General features: G+C 40.4%; 2 protein-coding genes across 3 annotated transcripts; both read right to left on the bottom strand.

The window, feature by feature from the left end:
• Positions 1–235: 235 nt before the first annotated feature.
• On the bottom strand, positions 236–9,016 carry crkl (v-crk avian sarcoma virus CT10 oncogene homolog-like). Of its 2 annotated transcripts, XM_077497493.1 has the most exons (4): positions 8,274–9,016; positions 7,800–8,112; positions 5,169–5,643; positions 236–2,249 (listed from the first exon to the last, which is right to left on the bottom strand). In XM_077497493.1, exons 2-4 carry the CDS (start codon positions 8,108–8,110, stop codon positions 2,115–2,117), a joined length of 921 nt encoding a protein of 306 aa, XP_077353619.1. In that variant the 5' UTR covers positions 8,111–8,112; positions 8,274–9,016; the 3' UTR covers positions 236–2,114. The 2 variants fall into 2 exon arrangements, with proteins under 2 accessions (XP_077353619.1, XP_077353618.1); XM_077497492.1 differs by having other exon boundaries at positions 7,800–9,014.
• An 814-nt stretch (positions 9,017–9,830) lies between these two features.
• Positions 9,831–13,947, bottom strand: LOC144002276 (coiled-coil domain-containing protein 74A-like). Its single transcript, XM_077497348.1, has 7 exons — positions 13,404–13,947; positions 13,088–13,135; positions 12,779–12,851; positions 11,929–12,124; positions 11,755–11,855; positions 11,632–11,682; positions 9,831–11,216 (listed from the first exon to the last, which is right to left on the bottom strand). The coding sequence occupies exons 1-7, from the start codon at positions 13,678–13,680 to the stop codon at positions 11,105–11,107; spliced, it is 858 nt and encodes a 285-aa protein (XP_077353474.1). The 5' UTR covers positions 13,681–13,947; the 3' UTR covers positions 9,831–11,104.
• Between the last annotated feature and the right edge of the window lie 838 nt (positions 13,948–14,785).

Raw genomic sequence — 14,785 nt, 5'->3', positions numbered from 1 at the left:
CTGAGCGCCACTCCTGTTTAGAGGTGTTGAAGAAAACAGCAAACATGCGACCGTGACGCTGCCCTTGAAAAGTTTCCCCATCTGCCGTCTGGGTCAGCTGACTTTCTTTTATTAGCACTTCATTAAAATTCATTAATTGCTTCCTTTCTCCTGGGCGCAGCCACCAAAAAAAGAAGAAAAAAAAAGTGGAACTGTCATTATTAGTGCTTGAGAAGAACACACAGAAAGCTTCAAGTAGTAGATGTAAATTTTATTTACTTGTTCTGTACATAAAGGGTCAATACCAGCACAGGTGTTAACCATGGTAAATATTAACACGCGTCAATGGTATAAGAAAATAAAAGGCACAATTCTTAATCCTTAAGTAAAAGACAGGCTTTTCCTAGGAGTTTGGGGGACACAGTAATACTGTTAATGCCATTAAAAAAACAACAACTCAGAAGCACGAGAAGTCCACCTCAAGGACAATCGGGGTGTATTGCTTAATTAGTAGATTGGATCAAGTGTGAAGACCAGGAGGCAGTCAAAGTAAAAATTACAATGAAGAAATGAACGACAAAGCAGCATGTGGCCACAAGCGTCTCATTGGCCGAGAGGCCGGTTTCCCTTTTTGTTCAACGGCATCACTCACATCAGTCACAGCAACTCATCTGACCAAATAAAACAATTTGAACAAAAATAGTATCTGACAAAGAGGCAGGTCATCATTATTATTATTTGTTTTTACAGCAGATATGTCAGGTGTGCGTGTGGGCGGGGCTCCTACAGTTCAAACAGAATCAACATTTCCACAATTGACATGAAGCAGCTTGCATAAAGATCAACCGCTGCACAGGCCCAAGAATAAAAGGTGGTTAAAATTTGAACTAAGTAACATCATCATAAAAAATAAAAACAAAACATGCACTATCATTCTTTCTCAGAAACAAGGCATGTATGGGCTCTCATTGGCTTACAGACTTGGGGGATGTTTCTCACCTGCACTTCCACATGTCACACATGCTTCACCGTTTATATATATATTAAAAAAAATAATAATTACTTAAAACTAGAAAGTTTTTTCACTCAGAAATTCTAAAGAAATTTTAAGTTGTATTTTGAGTATATTTTACCAGTTTATTATTATTATTTTATAAATAAAAGTTACTCAAGTGTTGAGAAACGAACTCATGACCTTCAGCTTGGCAGACAGCCACTCTACCACATGAACCATGCCACTGTTTTTGTTTGCCAATGTACTGCATTTCGTGTGTGTCCAAAATGAGAAAAACCGGGTCTTGGTACAGAACAAGGATTCCGCCTGACTCCATCAATATTCTAATACACAGCAGGAGCAACATGGCTCAAGTGGTAGAGTAAGCGTCTGTCTTGCAACTTGAAGGTTGTGGATTTGTTCTTCAACGCTTGAGTAGCTTAAAAAAAAATAATAATGCTAAAATGTACTCAAATCTCTTGGCAAAATTTACTTAGAATTTCTATGTGAAAATTTTTACTAGTTTTTTTCCCCCACTGCTATAGTTGGACACTCAGTCACAAAACTCGGCGCCATTAGCTTGCAGCACATTTCGACGCACAACTTGCGTTCGGAGACATGCGAAGACACCCCGCCTACATACATCCTGTCCAAATTAGACAAATTGTCACCCAGGTGGCACTAATTGACAAGGAAATTGGGGGTTACACATCAACTTAGGCAGTCATGTGTGTGCTTAAGATTCAAATGCGCAGAGAAAATATCACATTGCATCATTGACCCCCTCCCCACACTGTACAAATAATCACAACATACACACACACACACACACACACACACACTCTCAAAACATGTCATGTGCTAAATATACATTAGAGATGTGGAAATGAAATGGAACCTGGTGTACCAACACTGCTAGTCAGGGGAGTCCGCTTTTAGTTTGGATGGATGTAAACAGTCAAAGCCTTGCAGCAGTCGGCAACAGCAGTGGCAAGAAGAGAGAAACAGCGAGGGGATTGGTGGGTACGGAGGATCTTTTCATGCCCCAAGCAGAAAAAGCACACGGTGACACAGGTGGTAGACGGGGGACGGGGGCGGACTCACGTACAGCTCAGTCCAGGCAAGGAGGTCAATCAGTCAGTCAGTCACTCTCGTCCGGGTTCTGGGGGTCTAGGATTTTCACGTGGGTGAATGGGAAGAGACCCCGACGTCCGTTCACCTCTCCTTCCCACTGACCGCTGATGTTCATCCGCGTCACTTTGACTAAGTCGCCCACCTGAGGAGGGAAACAAGCAGTCTTAAGTTACGTAGCCAAATGGATGATTACATTCAAATCAATGCATCTTCCAGTAGACTAGAATAAAAATAAAAAATAAAAAAAAGCAGCTTGCTTTCTACTACTTCAGCCAATGTCAAAAATTAAACGCAACAAGAATCCATACGGTCCAAAAATAAAACAAAATTCCTCCAATAATAATGACAATAATAATAATAATAATAATAATACTAACAATAATAATAATAATAATAATAACTAGACTTCTGGAGAAATTGCATGGGAATGCTGAAAGCTGAATGCTAAGATTTGAATGCTTATGAAGTAAATTGAGAGATAAATTATGAAATTTTAACCTCCTGGTTACTGGACAAAGCGCTTTACCAACTGTGCCACCGAGCAGTATCAGACACCTGGTAATGATGATGTTATATTATATGTATGGAAGTGGGTGTGGGAAGTGATACTTAGAAAAAGATCAATGTCTGTCCCATTGAAAATGAATGGGGTGAAGTTGATATTGAATGTTAAATTGTGCAAATACTGTAAGTAATGTGGAATCAGACAATATATATACCGTGGGAGGCATGAATTTTTGAAGCGAGTTGAAATTTAGACAATGTTAATTGGAAGTATTATGTGGGAGTTGTTATACAGCAAAAAAATGTGGAGAATAAAAAAAAGAAAAAAAAGAAATCACAATAACACGTGGGAATGCTGAAGCATTTCCACAATAAAGAAAAAAATCCTGTAAGTAGTCAACAGTGTGAGTTCAAAGCAATAAAAACAGACTTACTACATTTTGAAAACAGAAGTGGTTTTAGCAGACGGCGGGCTCCTGTTTGGATGGGTTCGTGACACGAACGCAACCCCATTCTGATTGCACCATATGGTCTTGATCAGGATTAGAGTGAAGGAAAAGCCACACAGAAGCGCATGTGAAGGTACGCCATTTGTGCTTTTGGCTTAAATGGACATCAGACAACGAAACAATAAGCCAATGAAGGGAAGGAAGGAAATGACAAGAATGCGAAAAACTAAAATTGCACTGTCTCTTACATAGACAAAAAAAAAATGTTAAGAAATGAATGATGAATGAATGAATTAAATGAACCTGATCGTCACATATTTACATTTAATCAAACAGTTTCTCAACCAGCAGGCAGTCAACCACAATGCATGGTTAGAGCTTTATTATATTGATTGCCTAAATAACGTGAGGATAATCATTGAATTAACACTTGGAAAACTGCTAATTCTTGTGTAGATTTTTGTTTCCAATCTAAAATGATAAGCTATTTGCTGTAAAGTTTCATTTTGGACTCAAAATCAATTACATGTTTTTAAAGGAGGGCTGTCACTATTGATTACTTTTAGAATCAATTATTCTATCGATTAATCAAATAATGGGCAATATCAATGAGAGGAGTTGAGGTTTTTCTCACCGACCTTTTTGGGTTGCTGATTAATAACTGATGACAATAGTGGTGGCAAATACAACGCATTCTTACAAGAAATGTCTATTCTTGGGTTTAGATCCCCTTTAAACGAGAACAAAGAGGTTATCAAATCTTTTAACACACACTTGTGTAGATAGCCAACCCACACAAAATGACAACGCCCAGGGCCATGTTTATCTTTGTAATTAGTTAAGTTATTAAGTTGCAACTGTGGCTCTGAACGCCACACAAATTGAATCTGCAAACTCTCCCAAAAAGTGCTTCGTCAACCAAATTCCACACGGTTATCTTTCGCTATTACCTTCAATTCGCACAGCCAGTTAATTGACCTTGCAATTACATCATTACACTTGAATGAAAAACACCATCTCTGTTCCGGGATGTACGTCCGTCCTTACAATCTAAGTTGTCACATTTGCTATATGCAGTGTTGTATCCAATATTCTACAACATAGGACTACTCTTGAAATGGATGCCAGTAAAAGGAGTAGACATATTGTCTGTGCCAGCGAGTAAAGTAAAGCACCTCGGAGCCCCTATGCATTCGATATGTGCACATTTTGCATCAAATGACATGTTTCAACAGGTAGGCAGCAGTGGAAGCTGATCTGCAAGTTACAAATCCTTTCACGCGTCAGCAATCATGACTAGGAATGAAACCATTTATGACTTTTGACTCATCACTGTCATTTTTAGTGGGCTGTTACAGGCAAGAAAATTCATTTGGGTCACTGCAGTTTTTTCTAAAGTATTTTTTTTTTTTATTATTACTATTATCATCAACTCAATCACTCCCAGTCATTTTCACTGAAGCAACCCCATTTGCCCCCAACCGTTTTACTGGATTTTGACTGATTTCGCAAGGCCCACAGAATATTGTGTTCTATTGTTATCAAAACATGGAACCTACCAAAAGAAAGATTAGTCTCTTCTTTCATCAGGAAAAAAAAGCATATTTGTATCTGTTTCGGTTTTGATGCGATGAGCATTAGAATATATCTAAGTTTCCTCATTATTCAAAAATCTGTTGAAAACATTGGGGAAAACAGCTTGTTGCAACGTGGCCCTGGTTGATCTCTTATACTCTACTGCCACTGACTGGCCGTTTTTTTTTTTTGTTAGTTTTTTTTTTTTTTTTTAATAACTACCATTGCTTTAAGCAACCACTTCAGGTCAGAAGCTGCATCAAAGTCTTCTGTATGCTCTAGCATAAACAAAACAAACAAATAGATTTCTGGGACCATGGCAATACTTATAATAGAACGTGTTTATACGTTTTTGGGAGCAAATCAGTTAAAACATTCCCCTTTCACCAATACTGTACTGATGGTTGTCAGTTGTGATATTGTGGTCCATATTCCTACTTCTATTTTACCTCTGATACCTCCGATTACGCTACTGTTGTCAATAATTCCAAGAGCACAATGTTGTAATATACAGAAACGGTGTCTTCTGTTACCTCTAAAGCAAGAGCCGTCTTGTCATAGGCGCAGGGCACTCGCTTCTGAATCGCTTTAGCCATGACAGGTCCGTTCTGCACGGACGGCAGCGGAGTGTTGACAGCGCCAGGAGTGCCCGGAGGCAGCGGCGACGGAGTTTGCGGCTGGGCGTAGGCGTGGACGAGGGCATGCGAGGGCTCGGGGATGCCGTAGCTGTTGGAGTTGCGAGATCCGAGGGCGGGCTGGCCCGGGTGTGGCGAGGGTCGTACCAGTTTCTCCACGTAGGGAACCGGGATCATGCCCACGCGGCCGTCTTTGCTTTTGGCGCTCCACCACTGCTCCTCCGGCTTCTCGAGGATGATGAGAATCTCGCCTTTCTTGAAGGGAAGGTCCTCGGCGTCGCTGCCGGTGAAGTCGTACAGAGTCCGAACATACTCCAGGTTGTCTTCTTGGCCGCCCAAGGGCTGGATCGGACCGCTCACTGTGCTTGGGTACCTTTGAGATGATGAGAAAGGACAGGGATATAATTCCAAGAATGAATGACACATGTGGTATATGATATAAACAGTAGGGGTGTTAAAAAAAATAAATCGATTCGGCGATATATCGCGATACTACATCGCGCGATTCTCGAATCGATTCAATAAAAAAAAATCGATTTTTTTTCTTTTTTTTTTTTTTTAAGAGCTCAGAATTGTTCATTCGGTAGTCTTACCGATTCAACGTCTTATCATCATTGCCTTTTTTTTTTTGTTGTTTTGTTTTTTTTGTGTGTGTGAATCGATTTTTAAACTTCCATTTTTAATGGAAAAATATTCAACAAAACGTCTGACTTCGGGTTAGGATTCACACCTTGAGCATGGAAGAATGTTATATGAACGGAACATTAAGCCTTAATATTTTATTTTAATGCTGTTCAAACATAAAACAGATTACAACCTCTATAAGACTGAAATTTCAGATAAATAAATAATACATTTTCATATAAATCTTACACTCTACAAGCTTACTGATTAGTATTTTCAAAATTTGAATGAAAAAAAATCGCAACAATCGACTTATAAATTCGTATCGGGATTAATCGGTATCGAATCGAATCGTGACACGCATCGAATCGTCAGGTACTAGGCAATTCACACCCCTAGTCACAATTACAATAAGTTTGTATGAAAAACAAAGGCTATAAATATAAACGTAATTGTAAGCACAGCGTTAACTAACCACATATTCTTACATCGCTAGGTACTTTAGCCAACCGAGCGCCAATCCTTACCTTGAAAAATGGAAATCAGTGGCATCCGAAGTTCCAAACTATGGCCCAGGGCCATTCGTGGCCCATTGTCAATTTTTAAGCGGCCCACGACTTACACTAAAAATGACATTAGTTGCTAATAATTTTGTTTTATATAGTTTATAGAGCTTTTCTAAATGATGTCTTCCAGGGTGTAGACCACTGCAAAATCTGGTAAAACCTTAAACTATTTTCCTTATATAAAGTAGATAATGTTCCAGTAGAGATAATAATAAATACAAAAAAAACAAAAAAAAACAAACATAAGAAACAACATGCAACTGCTTAACTATCGATGATTTTCAACGTGGCTCTTGAATCCTTTGATTTTTCTGTATGTAGCCCTTGGAGGAAAATGTCTGGACACCCCTGACATAAATTCACCCCCAGCCTCCAATACATCTGCATTTTCCCACATAATTAGTTAAAAATGTGTCTTGAGGAAATGTGATACAATTTTTGGTCCATGGTTCTTTGGACCCTCAAAATGCAACACAAACTGGAAGACAACAAAGAGGGTCTACATATTGTTCTGTTAGGCTTGGCACAATGTTATCAGTGGTGATAAGCCAAAGAGGAAATTAAAAATGACGATAGCACGAAAACAGGAACTTAAAGCCAAAAGCAGTACTATAAGGTAAGGTTTGTACCACGTTTGATTGTGTTTAGCCCATTACAGGGAGCTTGATGATTTAGTAACAATTAACATCACAAGCCACATGCTCATGTTAACGATTTGATGCTGAGATTTTGCAAGTCGCTCAAGTCTCGTTAATCAACCTAATGTCACACATGACGACAATTACATATTTTTGCTTGTCTTTTGCGCTACGACGATCATTAACATTTTGGGCTTTTTCCTATTATTACCTTACAGACAGGAAAGTTTTTTTTGCAACTGCTTAACAAGTGATAATCCTGAATTTAACTTTTATCATTGTACAAAATTAGAAAATTGTATGAATAAGATGAAGCCTTGGAACAGTTTGTGTGTTTTTTTTACTCTTATGTAAACAAATGAAAAATAGTTTGTTGTGTTCAATTCCAAAGGATCACACTCTGCACAGTATCAAAGTTGGACCACAAAAATATGTTTCCTTTAGACATCAGAACTGCACATCTCGTGAAGAAACAATCCAGGTCAAACAAGAAACAATAAATTACAATTCGTAACTCATGGAGCACATGTGTAGTTGTGGTGCAGCCATGTGCACCATTTCCAGATCTGTCTTGATCCTACATGACATAACAGTCTGCAGTCTGACTGAAAGTAGGTTACTTCTGATAAAAATAGCCAACCCAGATCACGTCGATCTGCAGGCAATCTTATATGGCAGCGTGTATTTTGCGATTCGCCTACCTGGGAGCTGGTTCTATCAGCGTGGTCGTGTCCAGGTAGTGGATTTTGTAGAACTCCAAGAGGGCGGCCAGGTGCTCAAACTCCTGGTCTCCGATTTTAAATCTCTTGCTGGGCAAAGAGTTGATGATATAGTGAGACACTTTGGAGTTCTCGGAAACCGACAGCACATAGTCCCCGGGGCAGGTGGATGAGTCTCGGACCAGGAACATGCCATGTCTTTGTCCTTGTAGTCTATTCTGTGCCTCTTGGCGGGACACGGGTCCAAAATACCAGGCCGAACGATCAGATGAGTCAAAGCGAGCAGTGGACATCTCTGTTTAAAAATAAGTTAAAGTCAGTCTACAGGTGAGAATGCCACAACCTGGGATCTGTATAGAGACAACTAATCACTGCAAATTGGAGGTTGCAGGGCAGGTCGTTTGCCCCTCCACCTTAGAGGCTGTCAAGCTTCAGAGGCACCTACAAGGAAACTACCTGTGTGCTCACAAACAGGCTGGTCCGTGCCAACTTTGGACCATGCTGCGGTTGCTGTGGTAAGCAGGCTCGGTGGAAGCGGTCAAGATAGGAAAAAACTTACGACAAATAAACATGGAGCGCGCCAAAGCAACAAATGATCAATGAAGCTTCCTCTTTTGCTTCCTCCTTCCGAGAAGACACCCAAGATTCTCGTCTGGTAATTTATCTCCTCCGGTCAGTGTCTGTTCTGAGAAGAAGAGGAGGAGGAGGGGGGTGGAGAAGTGGCCTCAGTTGTTGGTCTGGTAATCCCTCATGTCGGTTCAACGCCGTCGGAGGGGGAAAATGATTTAGCAGAAGCTCCTCGGTTTCACGCTAAGGTACACGCGTCGCGGAAAGGCCTACTCCCAGCCCCCGTCTCGAGTCGGAGCGGACTTTGGAGGCGGCGGAGGAGAAAAATGGCGGCCCGCCACACGTCTTCTTCACACGAGATTATTTCACAACAGCGGCTCGGCTCGTGCGCGTGCATGTCAGGCACGTGACACCGGAGCGGTGGCGCGCGCGTCGCCAATATGTCTCGGAGTCAAGATTTCCGCAGTACAGTACTTTGCTCTTCTTCTCGCTCGTCGCCTCTACAGGGCCGCCGAGGAGTGCGAGTACGAGACTAAAAAATGGCGACGGGAGGGCAGGTCCCGCTCTCAAAAGTGCAGCACGTCACTGACGCCCGGAGGGGGAGGTGGTAGTAGGAGGGGGGGAGAGAGGGAGGAAAGGAGGGAAGGAAGGAGAGGAGAAGGGGTGGGCGGGTGACGAAGCTGAACCGGCCCCTCACCCCCGGTGTGAGCTGTCAATCATAGTGCCATGACGCAGCAGTGACGTTAAAACTGTGGTTCTCAAACTTGTTACTCCAACTACAAAAAAAGTCAATTAAATAAATAATACGTATCAATAGCCAACATTTAACTACTGTAAGATAATTGACCTAAAGTACATTCAGAGATTTGTTTGTAAATACACTATAGACTATAGAGAATTGCTATAAACTTATGTAAGAACTATGTACAGTACTCAGTTATGGAGAATAGTAAAATACATAGAATGTTAAACTGTTTTTCCCCCTTTCAGTGGTTATCCGGTGCAATTACAACATTCTATCTAAGCAAACACCCCGGCCCCGAATGCATCTTCGTTTCAGCTTGTGCATTGGCTTTAGGCACTTTTAGAGTGTCTTGTCACAGTGGAAAAACACCTGCAATGATCTTGATTGCAGACATATATTGGAGGCTTAATAATTTCGCAGCTCAAATAGCCCCCATTCAAATTAGCAATACTATTTGAGGCAATGTTTAGCTCCATTACATATTGCTGGGGAATTCATTCAAACATCATAGCTAACACAATTTTATTTACTTTCAACAAAAAGCTGGTGGGCATTGGGTATAAAGCTGTTAAATACTAGCAAGGCAGGGTGTCTTAAAGGATACTCAATAAATAGCAATAGCAATGAAAAGAATTAGATAAGAGTGAATTAGCATGACAAGCCATCCAATGGTGTTCCACTTAAGAGATAAAAGGAAGAAAAAAAATACAAACTTGTTTATTCTGGTGTTTCGAGGTTTCAGTCATTTCCCTTGTGGCTGCAGCTGCCACAGAGCAGTGCAACACTATATGCATGTTAATAGACCTGCATGGACTGGCTAATGCTACATGCTACAAAGTAAGTGAAACAAGGAAAATATGGAATCAGACAAACAAAATTGAAAATTGAAAACAAAAAATTGAAAACAGACTAAGAAAAAGGCAAGGTCAAACTTATTGTGATCACTATCAAGAGTTAATATGGTGGTTTCTCTATAAGGATGCGGCAACACCTTCACCACTGTGAGCTGTTTGTGGTATTTCCCCCTCTCATCAAACTTGCATGTAAGCAAGCGGAAAGGACAAAATCGCTATCCAATTGACGAGAGTGGTAAATTATCATCACAGGATCTCGTTTCATACTTTCTATGACGTGCAAATGAGCGCCTGAGAGGATGATAAAGTCAAAAGGAAACTATTAGGGTGATCCGATTGGTGGATTAGATCTGAGGTCCTCAAGTTCCAGTCAGTGAGCAGTGCATGAAAAATACATTGAATGGATTTACACAGCATGATTCAAGTTTCACAATAGTGTTTTTTTTTTGTGTACACAATTTGGATATACATGGGGAAACAATGGTTATACTCTTACAAATGTGGATAAAAATCAGATAGTTAAGAGCATGGTGCACCATACATTGATGATGTGTCCACATCTGCCTATTAAAAAAACCAAAAAAAAAACCTGTTAGAAATCTAAAGGACAGCAAAATAATTGCCACCAGTCAAGTAATGCTGAGTTTACCCCGTGTAAATTAAATAATGTTAATATTTGTATATTTATGTGTTGTGTTACTGCCTGCCCAGTGTTGACGCTTGTGGACTGCTAAAATAAGAAGACATTATGGAAGTCAAACAAGCCAACTTTACTTTAAAAAAACAAAACATACTTTACAAGTTCTGCGATAGTTTGATTTCTGATGGTACTTGTGTTGAAAACAGAAAACACATCTAAAGGCAACTTGTCAGAAAAGTATCAAACTTGAACTAATCTGGCCAGCCCAATCCCTAATGTATTCACTACTTGACATCCCGAGACCTTTTTGTCCATAATATCAATCCTTTGGTTTATCCCCAACACTTAAAACCATAAATCCCTGAATCAGCCTGGAAACATATTCCAAATTGTATTCAGTCATTTGCAACTTCAGGGACACAAAAAGGACCGCGGCTGTCCTGAAAGCGGTTGGTGCCGAGAGGTGATAATCTGCATCTTCTCACCGCACCATCGCCTTGACGCGGCCTCTGTACACAGCACGAGTCCGTCTCTGGCGCTCGGACACAGAAGAGCTGAGACTCTGCGTGAGTGCTGGGAGGGTCACGCCGGACCTGGAGCGGGGGGGATTTATTATTATTTTTTGTACTTTATACACTTACTGATAGCATGTTTCACGTATGTATGCGTACATGTCCATCTAATCCCTGACTAAAATATGGACTGGCGTCAGATGTACGACCAAAGCAGTTGCTCGTTCTTTTTCAGGATTCGATTTGACTAAAATAGTGCCTGATGGCCTACAAATGCATTTTAAGGGATATTTTTAAACACCACACTGGATGGATTTTCTTTCACCCTTGAATAGGGAAAGGTACAAGAGAATGTTTTGAGTCCACTGACATCCAACAACAGAACGTAATCTGTATTAGGACTAAAAATGTTAACACTGGTAAAAGTACAAAAAGTTAAGCAGAATAGTTAGAATTCGAGACATAGCGTTAATGATCAAGACACAATATTACATACGTTTTTCCACTTTGGAGATCCAATTTAGGAAAAGCGTTGTCAGAGGATTTGCTGAAATACGGAAACCTCCAATCAGAATTTGTTACGTGATGGATAACACATCAATGTTCTCTGATACTTTACCAGATATCATCCACAAGGTAAGCTTTGGTCAAATTAAAGTTTTCTGGGGTGATTCTCTTGTTGAGCACAATATCTCTCAGCAACTCCTTGTAGCGCACAATCTATAAGGAAACAAACGTGTTGGTGCGAATTGAGAGACAAAAGATGGCAAACGCTTGGAACTGTCACACTCACTTCCTGAGACTGTAAACTGTTGGTATTGTATAGTTGGTGGATGACGAGCTCACATTCCTTCAGCGTGGACGCACGCGGTGGATGAGACGGACCGTTGCGGACTTGTAGAGGTTGCAGTGAGGTGGTGAGCGCCCCGGACTGCTCCGACCTGCGAGTTTGTCTGTTGGGTTCGTGAATCTCGACGCAGTCTCCCATGCTTCGGACCAATGAGTCAGACATTACATTCGTTAGTTCACATGATTACTGAGAAAAAAAATAGCATTTCATGAAAGTCAACCCAAACATTTTATTTATGTTGTATGCTCGTTTAAAGGTGGCAGGGGGCGGCCATTTTGTGTGACACCACAGTTGCTCAGGGCTCAGCCAACGAGCAATCACGACTCACTTATTTTCTGACATTGGTCATGTAACATTGGGAAGCTGAGCTGTGATTGGTTGTTACCGGAGCCCTGAGCAAACTCGATGCCATTTTCACTGACAGCAAATGGCAAAATGGCCGTCCACTGAGATGAGTGCATTTTGCTGCTTTATTCATATTCCACAAACACAATATTAATCTGAATTCAACACATTGTTTAGAATAGTGGTGCTGCATATAACATATTGTAAAGAACATTTTTAGGTTGACATTGTAGTCATTTTAAAACACGTTTCCATTGGAATGAATGAATCATTTTGTTCAAGGTCAAACTGTCACCATTATGAACGTTTTATTAACTGGTTACATTTTAAAACTGACTTTTGTGGCATATTTTTACCTAAAAAAAACAAAAACAAAAACAAAAAAACAAGGACAATAAGTTTCAATATATAGATGTTTGTTTGCTGAAAATGAACTGCAAATATTCACCTTAGCATTTGGTTCTGCGTGGGTTCTCTTCCACGAACGACAGGTCCAACACCCACTTGACTATGTTTCAGACCTAGAAAAACAGTGGGCGGGTGGTTATTATGTAAATAAGGTTGAGTTAAACAAAAATGGCGCACTCACAAAACACATTTTCAAAAATAGGCATATTACACAAGATTTATTTGGTTGTTTGATTTTAATTTGTATTCAAACAAAAAGTAAATTTTCCATATTTTGTCATGAAAATTAATTAGTAAAATGAACAGTCATTATGTTTGCATTTGTTGTGTCAGTGAACCTTCATCTTACCTTTCCTAATTGGCTTGGGAGCCTCCATAATCATCTTATACTTCAACTCTGAAACATCGAAATAAAAAAAAAATTAAAAAAAGAGGCAACCAAGGTTCATTACGAAGAAACAAGAGACCCATTGAGTAAAGTGACACCAATCTGATGTCCACCTCCAACAGAGAAAATCACTTACCTTCCGGCGCGACCAAGTTACCAAGATTGTATTTCTTTCCATCATATTATCACAATAGAAAATCTTTTATTGTCATTATAATGCACAATGAAATTTGAGAAAGCATAGGTGGCAGAATGTACATTTTACTGTTTTGCTCACCTTTATTCTCCCTTCTGAGGAGATCCACTTCTTGGTGAAGTTTATGCAGAGTTTCTTTATGTTGGTTTTGCAGAAACTCGATGTTCCTCTGCAGCGATGCGACGCGAGGGTTCGTGTCGGTCATCGCCTTTGGCCCTTCTCGGTCTCCCGCTGGGAGGACAGGCAGTGGCCGCAGTCGGTTCACCGGTAAACGTCGAGGCGAGCACGGCACTCCGAGACGCCCGACTCGGCTCCACTGTGGAAGGTGGCGCACCGGCGGGAGGTTATTGTTGGGCATAGCCGTGCTTCATCCAACTAGCTTAGCTTCGTTTTGCCCTTGTCGTTAGCAAGTAGCGACAACTTGGTCAAAGTGGCAGTTTCCGTGCCATCATTCGTATCAAACACAAGAATAATTTAATTACAATTCATGTTCGTCAACAAAACAATAAACAGCAAAAAGTGTTCGTACTCCAACTTATTCAACTGCCCTGTGGTCGGACGCCAGTTACTATGGCGACAGTACTAAGTCCGCCTCTTTTTACGCTGCGTTCCAGTTCCCTCGGGTTAACGAGAACTCGCCTTGGGCTCGTCAACAAAGAACAGACGTGCTGTTAACGACATAATAAAAAAAATTCGTAAGAGTGCAAGGTATTTTATACATACAAACACGACAGCAGCGCGTCCGTAGGGATAAATTTGACAGGAATTATTAAGTGACACTCTAGTCAGGTTTTCCAACACGGAATTATTCTTAATAATTAAAGATACCATTAATTGCGTTGTTGAATCAGAAATTTTGGAAATTGATTTAAACAGATGGAGATCATGTATGATATTATTACTCCCTACACTTTGAGAGTCAATCTATTTATACCAAGGTTTGCCAGGAATTCTGACTTTTGAGAGAACTTAAACGCCTCATAACCACACACGTGACTTGGAGCAGTCCGGAAGTCTGAATGACAGATGCATGTACCAATCAAGGGAGGCGAAATGTATTACCAGAGCATTCGGATTGGTATATAATGTTGGAGGCGGTGCAAAAGTGTAAAAACGATCCTGTACCGCACTACAAATGAGACTGCAAAAATTAATGAGCCCCCCCAGAAAAAACTTTGAAACTACATCAGTTTGCGCCAGACATTTTCAGACCTTCCTTTACATGGAAATAAATACTGTACAGTATTTAAAAACGTACCTGGGATTTAATGTCTGGATTCTTAAAAAACATGTCCCTGGGATTAGTTAAAAAGGTCATTCAATTAATTAAATTAACTGTCTGTATTACTAAAGTCTACTTCAATCAAAACATGTCTACTTAAGCATTCCTATGTTCCCCACCAAGTTAATTTGAATGACACGCTGGGCCTTGCTCACACATGTGCATATAAATTAAATTAGCG

The sequence above is a fragment of the Festucalex cinctus genome, chromosome 15 (genome assembly GCF_051991245.1).
Source record: "Festucalex cinctus isolate MCC-2025b chromosome 15, RoL_Fcin_1.0, whole genome shotgun sequence".
Taxonomy (NCBI): domain Eukaryota; kingdom Metazoa; phylum Chordata; class Actinopteri; order Syngnathiformes; family Syngnathidae; genus Festucalex; species Festucalex cinctus.
This window is presented reverse-complemented; position numbering and strand designations above follow the sequence as displayed.

What these genes read in the sequence shown, in the direction of transcription:
- crkl (XM_077497493.1), bottom strand. Translation starts at nt 8,110, where the DNA reads ATGTCCACTGCTCGCTTTGACTCATCTGATCGTTCGGCCTGGTATTTT. An exon ending in CTGATAGAACCAGCTCCCAG is followed by an intron (nt 5,644 to 7,799) that starts GTAGGCGAATCG and finishes ATCATCTCAAAG; the next exon opens with GTACCCAAGCACAGTGAGCG. An exon ending in AGACGGCTCTTGCTTTAGAG is followed by an intron (nt 2,250 to 5,168) that starts GTAACAGAAGAC and finishes TTCCCTCCTCAG; the next exon opens with GTGGGCGACTTAGTCAAAGT.
- LOC144002276 (XM_077497348.1), bottom strand. Translation starts at nt 13,680, where the DNA reads ATGCCCAACAATAACCTCCCGCCGGTGCGCCACCTTCCACAGTGGAGC. An exon ending in TACCTTGTGGATGATATCTG is followed by an intron (nt 11,683 to 11,754) that starts GTAAAGTATCAG and finishes TCCGTATTTCAG; the next exon opens with CAAATCCTCTGACAACGCTT. An exon ending in GATCTCCAAAGTGGAAAAAC is followed by an intron (nt 11,217 to 11,631) that starts GTATGTAATATT and finishes CCCCCGCTCCAG; the next exon opens with GTCCGGCGTGACCCTCCCAG.